General features: G+C 37.0%; 1 protein-coding gene across 6 annotated transcripts in view; it reads left to right on the top strand.

Annotated features, from left to right (window-relative positions):
- Nucleotides 1-20,643, top strand: part of satb1b (SATB homeobox 1b) — an 82,102-nt gene extending 61,459 nt beyond the window's left edge. For 4 of the 6 annotated variants that reach the window (XM_067447790.1, XM_067447791.1, XM_067447788.1 and 1 more), the window contains exons 12-13: nt 14,379-14,585; nt 19,500-20,642. In XM_067447790.1, coding sequence (XP_067303891.1) covers nt 14,379-14,585; nt 19,500-20,045 — 753 coding nt within the window. In that variant the 3' untranslated portion in view covers nt 20,046-20,642. Of the gene's footprint in view, nt 1-14,378; nt 14,586-19,499 lie in introns of all 6 variants that reach the window. The other 2 variants (XM_067447792.1, XM_067447793.1) reach the window with 1 other exon arrangement.
- Nucleotides 20,644-22,764: the final 2,121 nt, after the last annotated feature.

The raw sequence follows: 22,764 nt of genomic DNA, 5'->3' as shown, positions 1-22,764 counted from the left end.
GGTGAACGCAGGAGTAGTGGTGAATTCTCCAACACTGTTGTCCAAGTGTCATTTTTATATTTATGAATTCTCCAACACTGTTGTCCAAGTGTCATTTTTATATTTTATATATAATCCAATACATTTCTGAGAGTGTTGTTGAAAAGTTTGTGGTTGGTACGACTTTTTATTTTGTTTTTAATGTCTCATGGTTTATTTGTTTAAAAAAACAGTAACGTTCTTAAATATTTTTACTATTTAAAAGAACTATATTCTATATAAATATACTGTAAAATGTAATTTATTTCTGTGATCAAAGCTAAATTTTTATCATCATTACTCCAGTCTTCAGTGTCACATGATCCTTCACTAATCACTCTCATATGAGGATCTGATGCTCAACACACATTTGGTTATCAATGTTGAACAGTCATATTTTGTGGAAATCGAGATGCGTTTTATTTTTAAGGATTTTATATCTTTCGTTACATTATAAATGTCTTCTTTACTGTTATTTTTGATCAATTTAATGCATCTTCGCTGAATAAAAGCAGCAATTTCTTGCAAAAACTTTTGAATGTGGCAATGTAAGATGGAGAAAGTGAATTTACATTCGATGAAAAATGATGACTAAGAATATGTAGTATATAATTAGGAATAACATGCATTGATGAATCATTGACAGTAAGACCAGGAACGAGTGTTACGTAGATGAGGGCACTGTTGGTTTCATTCTGACTTGAATACGTTGGTTTAGAGGTTTCTTAAAGGTGTGGTTGCATGCGTTTGACTTTTTTAACTGTAGTTAGTTTGTAATGTCGCTGCTTTAGCATAAACAGTATCTGCAAAGTTACAGTGCTGAAAGTTCAATGCAAACAGAGATATTGTCTTTTAAAGTTATGGCAGTTTATTGCCTACAAAAATGGCCGGTTTGGACTACAACAAGCTTTTTCCTGGTTGGTGACATCATAAACCCTCGCTAGTCTCCGCAGATGTGACTTCAGCCTGTAATGGGAAGGGGCGTGGCATTTCTGGCAACCTGTGCTTGGCACTTCAGCCAATAAAAATACAGGAGACTACATTTGGCCATCTAACTAATCTAAGACCATTGTGTTTTTCGGAGGGATGGGCTTCATAGAAGCAGGAAGCAAACGAGCCGTTCAAAGCACAGTGGAGACAGCGGTGTGGAATTATAAAGGGCAAATATAAGAAAAATACGGCATTTTAGACACACAAAAAAAAGAAGTATTAAGACATGTTATACTGCACCCCATAAACACAACCAAGCCTAGAAAAAACCCCACAGAACCACCCCTTTAAAGTCCTGAACTCTCACCGTGAGCAGTAGTAATAGTGACGTATGACTTGGCAAACACGGCTAATGCAGACATGACAGCGCTGAACTGGCAAGAATTAGAGGAGAAGGGCATTCTGGGAGTTGACACCCTGTGATGGCGAACACAATCGCGGCCCCTGTTGTCAGATGACAAGCCCTTTAGAACCCAGAGCCATTCCCTTAGTGACCTCTCTCTCTCTCTCTCTCTCTCTCTCTCTCTCTCTCTCTCTCTCTCTCTCTCTCTCTCTCTCTCTCTCTCTCTCTCTCTCTCTCTCTCTCTCTCTCTCTCTCTCTCTCTCTCTCTCTCTCTCTCTCTCTCTCTCTCTCTCTCTCTCTCTCTCTCTCTCTCTCTCTCTCTCTCTCTCTCTCTCCTGGAAGAGGCTGTGGTAATTAGCAGGGCTCTAATGAGACAGAATGTCAGTGATCTGCCGCAGTACAGGGGGGCAGGCGATAGGCCGGTGTGTGTGTGTGTAGGGGGGTAGAGGAGGCTGTGCCATCTGTCACTGAGCGCCTGGCTCGCTGCTCTCTGGGGGGCAACAGTGGTTCGGGGAAAAGTGAGTGAGATGGAGAGAGATATTAAAATGTGCAGGATAGACAGTGTATATCAATACAAAATTGCAATTGTAATTTCAGCTGGTGGCTGACCGATATACCGTCCATTTGCAGATTTATGACCACGCCTCATTGATTGATTGAACAGATTTGGGATGTTCCCCTCGTGCTGTTTTCACGGCCTTGCCAACATCATAACCCCAGCATTTAATAAACATTCAAATGATGACACATTTTTAAATATACTTTTTTTTTTTATTTGAGCAAATGTATTTATTTATGTTTACAGTTATAAAATTGCTAAAATATTTAATAAATTAAATAAATAAAGATAAATGTAAAATAATGTCTAAAATATAATGTATTTATTTATTTGACATTATCTTCCATTTCCTGTTTTCAATTAAATGTCTTGTAAATGGATATTTATACATTTTATTAAAAAAAAATTATAAAGTAAGCATTTATACAATTTTAGCAGGAGATTTTATTTTATTGACTAGAATTAAATAGTATTTGTTTTAATTTAATTTGTGTGTGTGTATGTGTGTATATATATATATATATATATATATATATATATATATATATATATATATATATATATATATATATATATATATATATATATATATATATATATATATATATATATATATATATATATATATATATATATATATATATATATATACACATACTTTTTCAACCAGGCATATTAATCACCCAATTTTTTTAATCTAAAATAATAATAAAAATTATACATTATCTGCATTTGTTTCATCATAATAAATAAATGTATTACATGTTTTATTATTAATTTTATTAATTTGCTCTCATGAAATTGTATTGGGTATTGCACTGGTCATTGGCTAACCTGCAGTCTGAATGAAAGCATCAGTCTTTCTCTTCCAGGAAAACGACTGAGAATATATTGATGACATCATCTTGCACTCAGGGGCGTGTCCCTCAGATGTTTTTGTCTGGTGAAGTGAGGCTATGTTCTCAGAAACTGTACAGCCGTCATAGTTGGTTAAGCTTCTATAGTTGTGAACGGGAGACAACAGACGCTACTGTTCCCGTTTTTTCCAATAGCAGAAATCCGTGATGGTGTTTCTACGACTCCAAAAGAAGGGAAAAAAAGAGAGAGAAAGGGCAGATCTAAACGCATAAACTGCATTTACTTTCATTAAGGCACGAGAACCCAAAGCCGGATGCAAATTAAATTACACTCCTATAGGGAAGCTCAGTCCTCCCTCTTCCTATTCTGGCGTCCCCTATAATTTTACACAGAATGTATATTTTTCATTATTGTGCTTCATTTCGAAGAGTTGTTTGTTTACGGTTATGAATTCGCCGCGTCCCAGGGGCGTGTGTGAGGCAGATGGGAGCGCCGGGCCTCGGAGAGCGGAAATAGGGCCATGACTGTTTATTAATTGATTTATTTATTTATCTGGCTGCCTGGTTATTAGGTTGCCTGGGAAACAGCTGCAGTTCCCCTGTATTATTAAAGACACAATATTCGTGAACCAGAGACCCAGATGTCTGGGAAATTAATTTCGTGACTGATTTATCGCACGAAAGGCAGCACTCTCTTCCAAACGGACCCCTTTCCTTGTCGTTTAACGGATTGGCTTCTTGTTCCTGTAGCAGTGACCAACATCTTGTCTTTCTCTTGCTTGTTCTCCATCTGTTTTCTCTCCCTCTCTCGCTCTCCTCTGCATGTAAGGTAGTGTTAGAGGTGGCCCGGTTTCTCGCGTTCTCCTCTGTCAGACCACACAGGGCTTGTTCTGAGGCCCATTCCCGCTAATCTGATCAGGCAGGCAAATACGCCGGGAAAAGCGGCTTTAATGATCCCCCTAATTACCTCAAGTCAATACCAACTGTATTATTAGACTCCGGGAAAATATTCCATTAGGGTCCCCCCCGTGGGACTCCCCGCACGTAGCGATGTCACGCGCCGCGCGCCCCCATGCTTGTAATTAATTTTATTTACACACGCAGGAATGCACAAGGTCGCACCTGCAGCCCGGAGCCGCCTCGCCCGGCCCCCGACTCGCCCGCTTAATCAGATCTGTCATAATTACCATTCTGCATGCTTCTGACACACGCTGCGAAATATTTCAATTTAACTGCAGCCAATGGCTGAGGCAGAAAGCCGCTCGCCCACGGCGTACAGAGGCGGGCCGGACCTGCTCTCCTCTTTCCCTCCTCCTGTTCTGCCAGGTTTTGGACATTAGTGATACACTGAGTTGTGTAAGTTGTCCCATGCATGCTTGGCATCTTTTACTCGCCCTTGTGTTCCGGGCCGTGAGGTTCATAGACATTGATGTCCCCCCATTATTTGATGTTTTTGATGCTGCTCTGCTGCACTCCATTACTCACTGCTCTGTTTACAAGGACAAAAAGTTGTAAAAGTTTAGCTTTTTTTGTTGTTTGGTATGTCTCGGCGGTCTAACATCGCTCGTCAAAGCCAATCAGATCAAAGGAGGCGGGGCTTACACTCTCAACGGTCTAACAACTCTCATTGTCAAAATGAATGAGATGGCAAATCAGATCAAAGGAGGCGTGGCTTACACTCTCAATGGTCTAACTACTCTCGTCAATAGCAATCAGATCAAAGGAGGCGGGGCTTACACTCTCAACGGTCTAACTTCTCTCATCAATGTCAAAATGAATGAGATGGCCAATCAGATCAAAGGAGGCGGGGCTTACACTCTCAAAGGTCTAACTACTCTCGTCAATAGCAATCAGATCAAAGGAGGCGGGGCTTACACTCTCAACGGTCTAACTACTCTCGTCAATGTCAAAATAAATGAGATGGCCAATCAGATCAAAGGAGGCGGGGCTTACACTCAACGGTCTAAATACTCTCGTCAATGTCAAAATGAATGAGATGGCCAGTCAGATCAAAGGAGGCGGGGCTTACACTCAACGGTCTAAATACTCTCGTCAATGTCAAAATGAATGAGATGGCCAATCAGATCAAAGGAGGCGGGGCTCACTGTCTCAGAGGTCTAACATCGCTCATCAATGCTAATGTCAAAGAAGATCAAATCAACCAATAAGATCAAATAAGATCAAATCAGCCAATACGATCAAAGATCAAATCAGCCAATCAGTTCAAAGGCTTACTGTCTCAGGGGTTTAACATTGCTCGTCAATGTCAAGATGAATGTGATGGCCAATCAGATCAAAGGAGGGGGGCGATGAGTTCGAATTCCAACGCAATATTTTAGTTTAATTAGTGAAAGAGTGTGTGAATAATAGTGGAAGTTGCATAACGGCTCTTAAAGTGACTACAGCCTAATAAACCGGCAGCAGTTTGTGTCATTAATGTGAAATCAAAAAACAAAAAGCAGAGACAAAAAATAACTTTTGTCGGTTTAATAAGGATTAATCTACATTTAATTTATTACACTGTAAAGTTGAACAGCTATAATTACTCTTTATCTGCAGAAATTGAGAAACAATTATTTTAATAGAGACATTGGTCGCAGTATGTGCGTCAGTGAAACTGGCCTTCATTCATACTTAGTAAAACGATTCAATGTGAAATTACAAATTAGAATATAATAGATATATGAACAAAATTAATGTTAGGTGCAATTATAGAAAAATGCGTCTAAATATTTGTTTTAATTGATTGTCAGTACACACATGCATACATACTGTATAATATAATTGCAGTTTATTAAAATCAGATGATCCTCGATGATCCTGCGCTATATTTGGCCAACATAAAACAATTAAAGTTCCTCATGCTTTAAAAGCCTCTGTCATAAAAGTTAGGTCTTGATCTATTTTTGCCGTTTTAAAGCAAACTCGTGCATTAATTAAGAGTGCTGTTGGAGCTGACATGTACAATTTGGAGGCTTTATGCAGTTTTAATCTATAATTCAATAAGATCAGGCATGATTTATCTGCTTAATTACTCTCTGATATTAGCAATTAAACTCCAGCTTTGAATTAAATCTCAATCACACGCTTCTAATTGATGGACTAGCGTTTTCTCATAGGTTGCTTGTGTGTCGAGGGCTGCTTGCAGGCTCGCTGCTCTTTGTTTGAATTGATGCAATCAACCTACTTACACTTTATGTTGGGTCTGGCTTTTTTTGTTTGTGTTCTTTCAGGTTTCTCGACAATGTTAACCTAGATTTGTGCCACTAGATAAGCCGGGTTAGACAAAGTTGTGACGTTGTATCAGTGTTTTCAGTTGGTTTTGGGTTGTTGTTTGTCAATTAAGCTTTGACACACAGATAGGAGCTCGTTGTTGGTTTTTTTGTATAATGCATTGTAAAGATATGAATAATGTATGTTATAATGCATTAGATCTTTTCTATAATTGTAATCAAAGTCAAATGCATTAATATTTGCAGATTCCTTATGAGATCTGGTAGTTTGTCATGTGTTTTTAATGCATTATACTTTCTACAGGTGTGTTCAATGAATAGAAAAGTGTTATAATGCAGGGCTCCAGATGAACATTTGAGAGCAGTGGCGCTGGAGGAAAGTTCATTTAAACATAAAATGACTATTGTTTTACATAAGTGCAGGTACTAATAATATAACATGTTTGTTTATTGGAAATTTAACAGTGACGCGCAGAGCTTGAATTGCTATGCAGATAAAATGTACTTTTATTAACAACAGCAATGTGCAAAAACCTAATTTTTATTGGGAAAATGTAAATATCCTACTACTATTAAATGTACCGTTGTTCTTCTGTAGTCTCACACCGAACTGACCGACAGCTTCAATGATTATAAAAGGACTTTTTTTCTGCTTTCTTTAAGAAAAGTTATTGTTTTTAATGAGACTTTGTGACTAAAAGTGCTTGTTAGCCACAGAGTGTTTGTTTTCCTACACCTTTAAACTTTAGGTTTTACAAGTCATCGTGTTCAAAATAATGAACATTAAAATTGGATAATATTTAAGTTCTGGAGTAAGTGTGAAGCCCTTAAAGGGATAGTTCACTTTAATATGTAAATTCTGTCATCCTTTACTCACCCTCAAGTTGTTTCAAACCTGTGTGAATTTCTTTCTTCAGCTGAACTCAAGGGAAGATATTTTGAAGAATGTCAGTAACCAATCAGCTAACTGGAGCCATTGACTTCCATAGTATTTTTTCTACTATAGAAGTCAATGGCTCCAGTTAACATTTGGTTACTGACATTCTTCAAAATATCTTCCCTTGAGTTCAGCTGAAGAAAGAAATTCACACAGGTTTGAAACAACTTGAGGGTGAGTAAAGGAGGACAGAATTTACATATTAAAGTGAACTATCCCTTTAAAGTGCTTGAATTTCACTCTCAAAATGTTGTATAAACATGCAACTATTTCTCCCAGAATGCAATGTGGCATTACTACAGTAAATCATGGTGAATGTTGGTGATTTGTGACTGAAACCTTCACTCATGGCTCAATGTTTCTCGGGGTCTCCATGTGATATCTGTGCTTTATAACAGAATTCGCTTCCACTAGATCTCGCAGTAGTGATGTTATTAACTCAAACTCTTCAAACGCGCTCTCTCACTGGATCTCCAGCGCTGTGTAGTAATGGAGATCGGCCTGAGAATGAGCTCGTCTATTATTGCTCTGAGCTGATGACTCAAGCGAGTAGCGTGCTTTCGTTTGTCATTGGCCGTTTCTCATATGTAACAGATTTGGCAGCTCTTGTCAGTCGGGTGGGGGCACCAGCGCGACCTCAAACAAAATCCAGTCGAACCAGCAGGAAAAAGGTCGCTAAATGCCACATTTGGTTGCAGTCTGGACCCTGTCATTACTGTGGTTACAATGCGTTATAAGGTGCATTACAAGGCATAACTAATGCATTTAAAATGCATTATACATACGGCTTTAAAGAAAGTGTTTTAAGAAGATTTTCTGAAAGTACATACTGTTAACAATGAATGAATGGCGATATCTCTAATGCAATGACTAGCACTATCAGGAAATCTAGAAAATGTGGCTTAAGCAATACTTTCTGAGGCCACAGTGTATTTTAACTTCCATTAAACTCGTATTATTATGGCGTCTTGCATGTTGCTTAGCAGGTTTCTAGAAGGCGCGCATGCATAACAGCCCTTTTGTCTCTGGCTAGAGATGTCTAGATAGATGGATAGACAAACAGACGGGCATTATTGATCCCCGAGGGGAATTTTTTCTTTAAAAAAAAAAAAAAAACATCTCTATACATTTACATGTTGCAATCAAACAAGATGAAACATGTCGCCTTACATGTGATTGTTAATGTCATGTGAACTCTTGTTCTGCAGTTTGTTTGTAAATTCTAGGTCAATACGCTTTAAGGAGAGTCTTTGCTGTTTATAATGGCACGTGTTCGAAGGAGACGCGTCTATCGCCCCCTTGAGCTCGGAGGTTTGCTAGCGTGTGCCATGCTCTAAATATGTTTGTAGCCCGAGGACGAGCGTTAGTTTGACCACATCTGCGGGGAACGGATGCGTCTCTGAGTTCATCTGGGGCTCTGGCCTCATTTTCTCTTCCTCCACGCCAAGACCATTTGAATAAATACTGGGAGCAGGTCTATTTGCATAGCAAGATATCCAAAAAGGCAGGCCTATTTTTGGCCTGTTTTTTTTTTTGCTTATTGTTGCAGAAGATTCACATATGCTGTGCGAGCGCATTAATATATTTCAGCCAACAGATGGACTTGACGCGCATGCGGCGGGTCCAATTCCTTCACTTGTACATCCGCAAACCCCACACACGTTCGCTCGCAGACGAAAACAGGTTTGAACATACTGTATTATCTTCTGAATTGATCTGCATGACACTGTCTGCCAAAGCTGAGCCGGTGCCAGATTCAGGAGGGGCGGTAGAGCAGGAAACAATAATGCTTTGTCTGGTGAACACTGCAGCCCTCTGCCTGACATCAAGATGTTTGTTTCTCGCTTTTGTTTTTACTTCGACGTGCTCAAGACTGAAGCCATAACAATGGATTAGCATCTGTATTTAAAAACAATGGAAAAGAAAGAGCGGTTCTTTAACATCTGCCCCCAGACTGCGGCTTCTGACAGGCCAGGAGTTTGTGTGTTTGTTTAACGGAGGATCCTGATACGCCCTCGCTCGGCTCTATAGGGGCCGTCTCTCCACTGAAACCTGCTGACTTGTTTGAGAAAGGCAGTCAGCGATGTGATGATTGATAAACGAACGGCCGTGTCGTAGAGGGCAGAGCGCTGATCTGGAGACAGACATCATCATTTACATAATATCCAAACTATACAGTACGCAATATTAGGATTAGTGCGTCTCAAGTGGAATATGCCATCGTGTCATTAAGGCATAATATATCTTTTGTAAGAAAACTAACAAAAAATCTATAAAACAATTTAATTAAATTGAAATTTCTTATTTATAAGAGATGATATATTGAGCAAAAAGCAGGCATTGTTGACATAATTAAGAAAAACTTCAAAGAGAAAGAAAAACATTATATATATTTTAAATATATAAAAAATATATTTTATATAATGTCGTTTTTATAAGAAAAACAAAAAGATATTACATTCAATTTGAATTTATATATATATATAATATATATATATATATAATATACATTATATATATATATATATATATATATATATATATATATATATATATATATATATATATATATATATATATATATATATATATATATATATATATATATATATTTTTATATTTATTTATATAAAATATACATAATATATATATATATATATATATATATATATATATATATATATATATATATATATATATATATATATATATATATATATATATAATACTTAAAGAATTAAAAAAAGAGAACTTGAAGAACTCTTTTTTTCTATAATTAATAATATATCTTTGTTTTTATTTCTAAAATTAAGAAATTAATTAATTAAAATGTTATAGATTTTTCTTGTTTTCTTATAAGAGATGATATATTGATATATATTAATATAACAGGTTTTTTTTCGGTGTACTGTCATTAATGCAAGCCTTAATGTTTTAAAATAGCTTTATTTTATTCAAACATAAAATGCTTGATATATACAGCAAGCAGCAACCTACCACAATCTCTCTTCAAGCCAATATGGAAGTAATGTAAACTGCAATTTCTCAACTGGCCACTAGAGCGGCTCCAGAAGGAGCAGAATCTCATTGAGTCTCATGTTAAAATGCCCAACTTTACAGCAGAATAAAACATGTTTACAGCCTGGGACAAATTGTGGTTTTTGTCTATACGGCTAATCTTGACCTTCAACTGTGAGGGGGGTGAATTTTTTTCTAACTCATTCGTTTTCGTTATATATAAAGCCTTAAAGTTCTGCATAATTAAGGGCGTGGTTACTTTGAGTGACAGGTGGATAGCCATTAATCCGCCGTCTTTAGTCATTGCGTAACATAAGCTCCGTCCACATCCCGCCTTTTTGCCCATCTTCTGTTATCCGGGAGTGACACGCGATGACTCGTTTTACAAGATGGCGACGGCCAGCTCGTCTCTACTTTACGCTTCAGAACGGCTCTTCAGAATCCTATGAGTGACGTCACGGACACTACGTCTATATTTTTTTTACAGTCTATGATATGTATATAATTTTATAACATTTTACATAATATATATCCTGTCTGTTTTATTTTTCCTAGTTATATTTGGTTAGACTGGGTAAACCCAGCCTGATTTGCCGGTGATTTGATTGCGCTCTGCAGATCAGTCTGGAAAACTGCACATTCATTTTTACTGCTTGTTACACTTTTGCAGGAGCCAATCACAGACTGGCTTATCCACCTGGCGCACTATTGGTTGGTTAAACACGATGACAGATAGAGAAGAGATGGGTCATTGCCCGTTGATCACGCCTCTTGTGGTCTGATTGGTTGAAGGACTATCCAATTGCGTACAGAGTCATTTGAACTGTGCCTGTTGATCACGCCTCTTGAGCAGTAAAAATACAGAACAGACTCACTCACCAGACCAATGTTCAGTCTTAAATTGAGCTTGGTCTGATCACAGCCAGACAAATATTTGGTGGTATTAAATGTAAATTGATCTGCCCAGATGCGGTTTAAGAATCATATTTTTGGTATCATACAAAATGTTATTTGGTTAGAAAGATATTGCCCTCTTAAATCTTTGATTTTCTCAACTTAAATTAGCGTTCTACTTTTTGTTGTTGATGTACTCCTGTAAATACTTCTGAACAGTTTAAACCATAGACAGTTTCCAATGACCTTGCCCAGAACTAGTCTCTAGATTGTCTAAAGTTTTCCTGCCCATCACTAGCCAAGTGCAGGCGTTTAGTGTGCAGTAGAAGTATATGAACTGGGGCGATGCCGTGGATCTGCTGGCCGGTTCTGGACCGTGGCGATTCGAGACCGAGGAGTCCGAGGCCTGGCAGAACAGGGTGAGCGCGGGGACGATAAGGAGCAAATGAGATAATAAAAAGGTGTTGACGGTGCCATGTGACTGCGATGAGGAAAACCACAACTGTCTGGGGCTCCTGAACTCAATCCCAAGGTTATTAATGCGCTCGCTGGCATCATAAACGCCACGCTGTTCTCTCACAGTTGTGTCCTGTGCGTCTCTCATTGGCAGCTTGTGACCGCTCGGCCCTCACACACACACGCACACGCTGTCCTGCTTAGTTGGGTGAATCTTGCGCATGAATTCAACCATTGTGTGCAGGAGAAATATTTTTATCAGAATGCACCACTGCTATTTATACCTCGAACACAATGAGGCTCCGCTGGTCCTGTACCGCTTGACCCATCCAACACCCGTGGACGTCTGGGTAGCGTACGCTGTGAATCTCACTCAAATCTAGCAAGAATATCCAAGAAAAGCAACACAATTTGGCTTAACAAATTTTCACACACACAAAAAAACCCTTTTTGTTTTATTGTTTAATTTTTGGTGTGAAATGTAGCTTAATTTTATTATGGAATGGAATGGAAATCAAACGGAGATGCTGAAGTCCTGATGTTTGTCCTGAAAGCACAAAATAAAATAATAATAATCATAAAAAAAGTAATAAAATAAAATCTTAATTTTCTTAAAGCCAAATTTAATGTAAAAAATTAAATTAATTAATTGACAAACTCTGAGTATTAGAGTACTACATTTGTAAATACATGATATATATGATGTTTATATATAAAATATTTTTCAATATTATATATTATCTTTTAACTTAATTTAGTATTAAAATAAAATCTTAAGATGAATTTTCTTTAAATCAAACTGAATTAAATGTTTTTATTTGTCTTTTATTTTGTGGTTTCATGACAAACATCAGGAGACTTCAGGTTCTGTTCTGTTTCTAATCAAAACAAACCCAGGTCACATTTCACACCAAAGATAAAATCTTAAGCTTAATATTTTAATTTAATTGTATTTTATATATTTTTTCTTATATTTTATGTTTTTTTTAATCATATATTTTATTTTTTTAATCCTTTATTTTAAAAAAGATATACATTTGTTATTTTTTGATCTTATATTATTTTGTTTTTTAATCCTTTTTTTCTTTTTCTTTTAATTTTATTTTGTTATTTTTAAGTTGCTTTATATTTTGTTTACTTTTTTATCCGTTACCTTTTTATTTTTATGTCATTTTATTTTATATTATTGTTTTATAAATATACTATTGGTTTTTTAAATCCTTTTTTATCATCTTATTTTTGATTTATTTTAATCTGTACGTCTAATTGTACGTCAACTATTCACTCAATAGTCGTTTTTATTTCTCAATGTTTTGAGGAGAAACTTTATAAAACAACTGAGAACTTTAAATAGCAATTTGCTTTTTCTAAGTAGTTACCATCATCGCTAGCCAAGCTATAGTCAGTGTTTTCACATCTCCATATCCTTTAATAATACGCATTATTCTTTGACAGAATTGGCCAAAACAAATCCCAGTAAGGTTCCCGTATCCGCGAGCGCGCTCTGTGTATGGGAAGACAGTGGAAGCAATGCAACTGGACAAAAACAAACGCTTTCTCAGGTCTTCAAGGCCCACAGAGCATTACACCATCAGCGTGGCTGTCCAATGCTAACGTGGTTATTGTTGTGTTTTTGCTCTATAATGCTGCAGCATTAATGCTAATACCTCTGTTGACTCTTTACGGTTTGGTCGCACGGCAATGTTTTTTTGGTCGCTCGTTCTTTGGCTCAGCAGGATTTGTTTGCCGTTTTATCCGCAGATGTTTGATTGAGGATTATTTTACGATAGTGTGCTTAATGGCTGCGATAAGGTGTGTGTGTTTGAACTGTGTTGGGCAACAGACATCACAGCAGGAACGGAGCTCAAATCCCTGTGCGTGCAAATAAAACAAAATGCCACAATAAACGTGGCAGAGGAACAAGGTGAGCTGTGATGAGCCGCTCTCTCTCGCCGCTCTCTGGGGCTTTACATGGCTTTTGGGAGGAGCGGCAACATGGGACAACAGAAATGCTGAGTTATCTTTGCCATGCAGCGCTCTGGTGTGGCTCTGGCTTCTGTGTGTGTGTGTGTGTGTGTGTGTGTGTGTGTGTGTGTGTTGGGTAATCCTGTGAAAATGAAAGGTGCTGCCACACACTGGCCTGGAGATTACGGCACGTTTGTAAGTGTGCCAGGACTGCTGGAACACACACTTGAGCTTAAAAACCAGCCTTTTAGCACACTTTATATTAGGCATTTAAGCAGGACCTATTTATTATGGCTTTTCCACGTCCATCTGTCTTTAGTGTGTAATGTTGCTGATCTTCTCCATCAGTGTCAGTGTTTCTGAACTCCTGAAACGCCTCCCTTGTAGTCTTGAGTTTTCTTCCGGGAATAAACACGTCATAATATTCCTCATTATAATAATTAATCTGCAGAATAAAGGGACGGAGCCTGGTTGAGTGAGTCAGTAGTGTGTTGAAACTGGCGGTTATGGTAAGGGGCGGGACATTTCCCAAACACTTGACCAATCACAACACACTGCTCCAGCCGACCAATCACAGCACAGTGTGCTTTTCAGAAGGAGGGGCTTCATAGAGACAGGAACTAAACTGAGCATTACTGACAGACTGGAAAGAGAGGAGCTGCAACACATGAAAAGTCAATGTTAAAATATTCACTATAGTCTTGAATGCTATGCCATTTTACACTATATGCATCTACAGATCTCAAAAAAGGAAATCCAAAATGCTAAAATAAAATACTTATTTAGCAAGGATACGTTATTTGATCAAAAGTGATAGTGAAGACGAAGAAAAAATCCACAAAATATGATTGTTTTCATCATTGATAATAATCATAAATGTTTCTTGATCATAAATCCTCATATGAGAGTGATTAGTGAAGGATCATGTGACACTGAAGACTGGAGTAATGATGATAAATCCAGCTTTGACCACAGGAATAAATTACACTTTACTATATATTCACATAGAAAACAGATTTACATTGGAATATTATTTGACAGTATTTTGGATCAGATAAATGCAGCCTTGTGTCTTAAACACTGAAGTCATGTTCTCTGACTCCTGCAGGGTTGGCTGTGTGAGCTTCTGCGCTGGAAAGAGGACCCGTCCCCGGAGAACCGCACACTCTGGGAGAACCTGTCCATGATCCGCCGGTTCCTCAGTTTGTCCCAAATGGAGCGCGACGCTATATATGAGCAGGAGAGCAATGGAGGACAGCAGCACCATGTGGACAGACCGCCTCACCTGCTGCATATGCCCACGGACCCGCTACAGGTCAGCGGCGCACAATACACACCACAATACACACCTTGAGGCTGTGAGGGGTAAACTTGTAGTCCCAGGGCTTGACATTAAAGGTGTGGTTGCATGCGTTTGACTTTTTTAACTGTAGTTAGTGTGTAATGTCGCTGCTTGAGCATAAACAGTATCTGCAAAGTTACAGCGCTGAAAGTTCAATGCAAACAGAGATATTGTCTTTTAAAGTTACGGCAGTTTATTGCCTACAAAAATGGCCGGTTTGGACTACAACAAGCTTCTTCCTGGGTTGGTGACATCATAAACCCTCGCTAGTCTCCGCAGATGTGACTTCAGCCTGTAATGGGAAGGGGCGTGGCTTCTGGACAACCTGTGCTTGGCACTTCAGCCAATAAAAATACAGGAAACTACATTTGGCCATCTAACTAATCTAAGACCATTGTGTTTTTCGGAGGGATGGGCTTCATAGAAGCAGGAAGCAAACGAGCCGTTCAAAGCACAGTGGAGACAGCGGTGCGGAATAAAGGGAGAATAGAAGAAAAATACGGCGTTAAAAAAACCCACGAATCGACCCCTTTAAAGGTCTTTGCACACTGAGTCCGAGATTTTCATGTGCGTTTTTTTAATGTATTTGTCATCCTGAAAATTTGTCGCCCACAGACTGTCACTATACCTGTTCAAGGTGTAAAATCTACAAAATCATCAATTTATCACTAGTGCTTTTATGAATGTTAGTCACTAAAATTTAAATGTTATTCAACTAAATATCAAAATAAAATTAATTTAGTAGGTCTTAATTAATTGTATAATACTGATCTGCCAACATTGTCACTATATGATAAATTAATATAAGCTGATAACATCACCATTTCTTTTCCAGAACGACTGTACAGCCGAACCAAATTATGTTGCAATATTGCTGTTTAACACTTAAGTTGCTTTGAAACAATCATCATTGTAAAAGCGCGATATAAATAAAGTTGATTGACTGATAGTCAGTAGGTTAGTCCAGTGGTTCCTTGCACTTTGAGTTATTTTAGCATTTCCTTGCACACTAAGTCCAATGTGTATTAAAAAAATCCCAACACAATTCAAGCAGTGACGAGGATTTTGTTGTTCCCTCTCTTGTTAAAAAGAGAAAAAGAAAGGAAGAATGCGTAGAGAGAAATGATAGTTATCAAGTTATTCCTTATTAAGGAGCAGCTGGATTATCCCAAGCGATTCAGAGTTTCCTTCAGGAGGCCCATGGCTCAGTTACTAGTGATACTGGAGCCATATTATTTTATACTGACACTTTGTTAGTAATTCAGTGATTTGTGCTGCAAGATGAAGTGGATCAACTTGTCAGAAGGCATTCAGGATTTTGTCGTTTTTGACAGATATGTTCAATATCATCTCCCAATGCGTCAGCAGGTTTATTAGACCTGACGCACGGATCCAATACATTGATACGCATGCAGTTTCTTTCTCAAATGTTTACTTTCCTTCAATACTTCACTCACTGTGTTTACGTGAATACTCGTCAAGACTGGCGTTTAGACATTAGTTTGTGTGCTTGACTGTTTAAACTCAATAAGCAGCAAAAAATAACTGAATTTAGTGCCGAGAGATGGCATTACGTGCACATACTTTGGGTGCGAGCACAAAATCTGCAGGAATGAGTAAAAATATGTGCAACACGCGCAATCTGACGCTGAAATTCATGCCCTGTAACAGCAACAATATTCATCTGGGACAAATGGAGCGAGTGAGAGCCTCGAGTTTGTGTGTCCTTCGCTGTCGGAGAGATGGTATTGTGTATCTATTCTGCGCAAAATGAGTAATGGAAGCGTTTAAGATATTTCAGTATTGATGTACATCAAAAAATCGACATTGCACTTAGTTTATTATTTCAGCTGTTTTTTTAAAACACTACAATTAAAAACTGTATATATTAAATGTAAAAGTCAACCCTCTAAAGTGGCCCCGTTACACGCCACTGCTGAAATACACACACATTCGGTGGGTCTTAATGTCAAGCCCTGGTCCTAGATCATCATTTATAACACAACTTTCAAAACGCTTTTTTAGTTTTCCTCCGGAAAGGGGATTCTTTGGTTGGACATATTAAACAGTACAATCCATTGAATGCACTGTATTTCTGTCCCTGTCAGAAATGAAATATGGCTTTTCTAACCTGATTAAGGTCTATAGTTATTTTAGCTGGAAATGGTTTATGTCTTTTGATCAGGTGTGGAGGTTTCAAACACACTGTGTGTGAGCAGAGCAGACATTAGCCACGTCGTTTGTCTGCATTTAGATATTAAGGACAGCTCGCTATTTTGATAAATTCATCACTATTCTGAATCTAAATTTAATCACAAAAATCCCCAAGTTCTTGTGGTTACAGCTGCGTATTTGATCAGATATTATTTTGTTTACTCACAAACATATGGTCATTCCCAGAAAACAGCAAAACATTTATTCACTTCCATTTTCAGCACTTACAGCTGCTAGAGTTTTGGAGATCTGCAGATCTGATCAGTCCGCTAAAGCTTATGGGTACGCTTTACAGGACGGTTTAGCTTTTACTACTACATTTTTACATCAAAATGTGCACTAACATGAACAGTTCTATATATTTGACCCAACATTAACCGAGATTATTGCTCATTGTTCATGTTACCTTATGCATTAATGTTAAGAAACGAGACCTTATTGTAAAGTGTTATCAAGCGGTAATGCATGCTGTGGGATAATAAAGCCATACAGTACAAAATGCTTTACATTACAGACCTCTTTAACCTTTTATTTTACTTTGACTTAAATTAATAACTTTTACATCAATGTAAAAACATCAAATTATTAAACAGGAATTTTTATTATTTTATTTGTTTTATTTTATTATATTTGTAATTGACTCAAACCAAAAGATCAAAATTGATCAAACAAGAATGTTTCTTCTTATTTGATTTTATTTTGATTGTAATTGACCAAAAGATCCAGTTATTTAACAAGGGCGTTTCTCATTTTATTAATTTATTTTTATTATTTTTATTGTAATCGACTCAAACCAAAATATCAAATTATTAAACAAGAATGTTTCTCATTTTATTATTTTTATATTTTATTCTATTATTTTGATTGCAATTGACCAAAAATATCAAATTATTAAACAAGAATGTTTCTCGTTTTGTGATTTTTATTTTTTGAATTTATTTTTATGTATTGTTATTATTTTGATTGCAATTGACCAAAAAAAAATCTAATGATTAAACAATACAAAGTTATATATTTATATTATTATTATTTTGATTGCAATTGACCAAAAAAAAAAAAAAAAAATCTAATGATTAAACAAGAGTGTTTGTCATTTTATTTAAAAAATAAACTTTTTCCCCCTCAGTTAGAGCATTTTTAGGTGCGCCGTGAAGCTAAGCAACAGCTTTCTCATGCACATACTCCACTCATTTTTCCCCGTCAGTGTTTGTTTCAGAATGCAAAATGAATCTTCAACTTTAATGCACTGCATGTCAGCTGTTGACATGATGTCTTGGTCATGTCCCATTTATTTCTGCCTATTGTGTTCCAATGTCTTTGAAATGTTATCAGGAGACGAGTGCATTTGCAAAAATGTTATCAAGCATTCCTGCTCCCTCTGGGAATGTCCCAGGAAAAGCCGTCTGTGTGGAGCAAGAAAGCAGCAGCTGCCTGCTACAATGGCCCAAACTCCCAAACAATGGCACATTTCAGAGCAAAATGTGTCATGTGTTTACAGCGACGTGAGAGTGGCCTAAACACAGACACCGATAGCGCTCGCACAGGACACACACCACGGACTGAGTGTGTGTTTACCGCGTTAAGCACAGCATTTCAATAGGGCTTGATAAGCAATCAACAGACCGGCTCTTTCTGTGTGAATGCTCCGAGTTCACATTCGAGTTAATGCGAGCAGGTAAAGCGTTCAGATCCACACGTCTGATTGAGAGCTGCGTGCCATGAAGACAATCACACTTCAGCATTTATCGACTTTTTACTGGAAATCTCTCATTTTATTTATTTTATTATATAATTAATGGCTCTAACTTAAATGTTCAGGACCCTGATGGAACCAGACCAATAGATCAAACTATTCATAACACATCAAGTCTGACATCAATACACTTCAAATTATTAAACACATTTTTATTTACTTGAATTATTTTATCTTATTGTAATCGGAAAAAAAGATCATATTAAACAATATTTTTCTCAGTTTATTTTTATTTATTTATTTAATTTCCTTTTTTTTTAAATTTTATTCATAATAGACTCAAACCAAAATATTAAATTATTAAACAATGATTAACTCATTTTACTTTACTTTATTTTGGTTGTAATGGTCTCAAACCAAAATATAATTAATTAAAATAAATAAATAAATACATAAGAAAAATAAGTATTGTTTAATAATGTGATATTTTGGTTTAAGGTCAGTTACAATCAAAATTAAATAAGAAATTAAATGAAATAATAATAATAATTTATTATAATAATAATTTAGTTTTACCTTTATCTATATTATTTCATATGTTTTTTTATATAGACCCAAACCAAAAGATCAAATTATTATTATTATTATTATTATCAAACAATGTTTCATTCATTTTATTTTTTATAAAAAAAACATTCGTAATGGACTCAAACCCAAATATAACATTTTTTTATTGTATTATTTTTCCATAATGGACTCAAACCAAAAGTCAAATGAATAAATAAGAATGTTTCTCTTATTTATCAAAATTTTATTTGATGATTCAAATAAATTAAACAAGAATTATTTTTATTAATTTTTTAATTGTTTTTATTTATTAATATTTCCAAATAAATAACTTTTCAATAACTTCAATAAAAAAGACTAATGTTATAAAGTCCTAAGCTCCCTTGAGTTTGACGTGTTTGTGTGTTTCTCAGACCCATCAGCAGCCGTCCTCTCAGCTCCAGGCTCAGCTGCCCCTGCCTCAGCCTCCTCTATCCCAGCAGCCCTTGCAGCAGATGGGACCGCGGCTGCCCCCGCGCCAACCCTCCACGGCTTCACCGGCTGAGACCGAGGATGAAAACCGCTGCAAAAGCCGCCAAGGCAACCGCATCTCCATGGAGGCGCTAGGCATCCTGCAGAGCTTCATTCAGGACGTGGGTCTGTACCCCGACGAGGAGGCCATACACACACTCTCGGCCCAGCTGGACCTGCCCAAACACACCATCATCAAGTTCTTCCAGAACCAGCGATTCTACATCAACCATGCCGGCAAGCTGAAAGATTCGCCCATGGGCTTCCCCTCGAACAACAACAGCAAGGACGAGGGTCTGACGGACTTCAAGGAGGGCGAGCTGCTGACCGAGCTGGAGGAGAGCGTGCAGACCAACAGCTCCATGTTCTCCATTAAAATGGAGGAGCACCTGGCGGCCGAAGCGCACGCCATGGGCCCGGCCCAAACTGAGACGGAGGCCAAAGAGTAACGGACCTCTGGTTTTCCTGCTCTCCTTCACTCTTCTCTGTGTTCCCCGAGCGAAACTGTAAGACTTTTTACACCGGACTGAACAATACAGAGATGATGATTAACTTTCACAGTTTTGTAAAGCGTGGATTATTTCACTGTAAAGACTCGTGCACCATTTCAATAATCTGCACAAGTAAACAAAATGTACAAAAAAACCTTTTAAAAAATCTAATCTTAAAGGAATAGTTCACTCCTAAATGAAGAGAAGACTTCTTCTGAAGAGCTGATTGTTATGAAGTGAATGGGGACTTGGGCTGTCGTAGAGCAACTTGCATTTTGCAACGGATTTAAATAAAAGGATCAAATTAATAAGCCTGACATCGGTGCAAAAACTTCAATTATTAAACTAGAATTTTTTTTTTTTCATTTTTTGATTTATTTTCGTAATGGTCTCAGAACAAAGATCAAATTATTCCTAACAAATTAGTCTGACATTAGTTCAAAAACTTTAATTATTAAATGTTTCTCTTATTTTATTCATAATTTTTTATTCTTCTTCTTCTAATGGACTGAGACCAATAGTCAAAAACTTGAAATTATTTTAGTTTTTATTCAATTCAATTTAATTAAATTACTTTTTTTTTTTTTATCCTGATGGACTGAGACCAATAGTCAAAAACTTGAAATTATTAAACACGAATAAATATATATATATATATATATATATATATATATATATATATATATATATATATATATATATATATATATATAAAAATTTTAATCTTATTTTTTTATTTGTAAATTTTTATTTTTTTATTAACCTAATGGATTGAGATGTAAATGATTAAAAACACGAGTTCAAATAACCGAAATCACACATCACGGCATGAGTACTTTGACTCTTATTTCACCTGATGTCCCATGACCGTTTAGTGAGTGTGTGTTCACGACGGCCCGTTCTCATCACTTCTCTTATGTATTAATATCCCCCAGAAGTCCCTTTGAGACGGCGTGAGCATGAACTGTCCCTTTAAGAGAACAGGATGTTGCTGTGGATATTTGCTGACTGCACTTGTTGTCTGTTGTTTTTACACTGATTTTAAAAACTACTGATAAAAAAAAAAAAGGAAAGTCAATGGAGTTTGATAGACTTTGATGTTTACGTACGTGATGTTAACTGGATTTTTTTGGGGGGGGTTTTTAAGAAGAAAATGCATGAAATTGGAGACGAGGGGTAGATGAAGGCCTTAAAGCCGAGGTCCGAGTCGAGCACTGCGGCTAATCAGTCTCTGGATCCCAAGCCGGGGGAAATATTATTATTATTTGCTTTGAAGAAATATAAATATATATAAATATATATACATAGACATATATTAATTGTAAAAAAGTATACAGTCTTAAAGAAACTATGCCAACAAATGCCTTGTACTATATGGCACTGCCGATGTTAGATTATTTTGCAAACCTTTGGTCACTGTAAAATCCTGGAGTTCCACCGTCTCAAATGTGAATCACAACCTCGTTCGGTTCTCATCGTCCAGCATTATTTATTTTCCGCGTTCCGGTGATCGGAACATTTGCCGCTTTTCGTTTTACTGATCTTTGTTCTATTTATAAATGTAATTTTGATGGGCAGTAAAATCAGAAGTGTCTTAACGTTTTAAATGGAAAATGTGCTTTAACAGTTGCCTAAAAAAAAAAAAGTGCTGTATGTCAAGCAACTCATGCTACGAGCTTCACGATTAATGTTGTATGCAATTTTTACTATCATGCAAATAAGCTTAGGTAAACGACCAACCTATAGACCACCTTTAGAGAGAAAAACATATGCAATTTGTGTGAAATCGATCGATGTTTGCAATGTGTCTTCCTTTGGTTATCAATCCAATTCAAAAGCTATTCCTGTATAAATATGATGTATAAAAAAGTGGGTTTTTTTATGAGTTTACTGCAATGAGAACACCAGTTATTTTGTTACGACTGACTGTTTTATAAGTGTTTCTTGGTTTCTTTACGCAGAAATGTTCTAACTAGGAGTGGTTACTGATTGTTAACGACACAATTATTAAACTGTTTGTATTGTACTCCGGCATCTTTGCGTTAATGTGCATTAAAGGAATATCCACAGCGCAGGCGAATCAGCCGAGTCGGTCCTTTGGGTGTGTGAGGAGTATCAGGATGAAGTGTGTTTAGGGGTAAATAGACGGCAGGTGTTAAGGCCCTGATAATGAGCCGATCTGCGGGGACTGGAGGTGTAAAGCTTGGAACATACTCTGCAAGAACAAAGAAATGTGTTCGTTTTCTCGAGGTGACAAGAACAAAGTTCGTTCAGGCCAGCACGTTCCATACTTCACGAGAAAAGCAGGTGCAGATCATCTGCGTTTCTCCGCATTAAAGGGAAAGTTCACTTCAAAACGAAAATTATGTCCTCCTTTACTCACCCTCAAGTTGTTTCAAACCTGTATGAATTTCTTTCTTCAGCTGAACACAAGGGAAGATATTTTGAAGAATGTCAGTAACCAAACAGTTAACTGGAACCGGTATTTTTTTTTATCCTACTATGGAAGTCAATGGCTCCAGTTAACTGTTTGGTCACTGACATTCTTCAAAATATCTTCCCTTCAAGCGATGTGTCGAGAACAAGCTGCGAGAACTCCTGAACCAGGGCCTGGGAGCGAGAACTTATTTCTCTGTTCTTGCGGAGTATGTTGAAGCCTTTAAAGGTGCTTTGACTT

The sequence above is a fragment of the Pseudorasbora parva genome, chromosome 7 (assembly GCF_024679245.1).
Source record: "Pseudorasbora parva isolate DD20220531a chromosome 7, ASM2467924v1, whole genome shotgun sequence".
Lineage (NCBI taxonomy): Eukaryota > Metazoa > Chordata > Actinopteri > Cypriniformes > Gobionidae > Pseudorasbora > Pseudorasbora parva.
The sequence above is the reverse complement of the archived record's forward strand: the minus strand, read 5'-3'. Positions and strand labels throughout refer to the sequence as shown.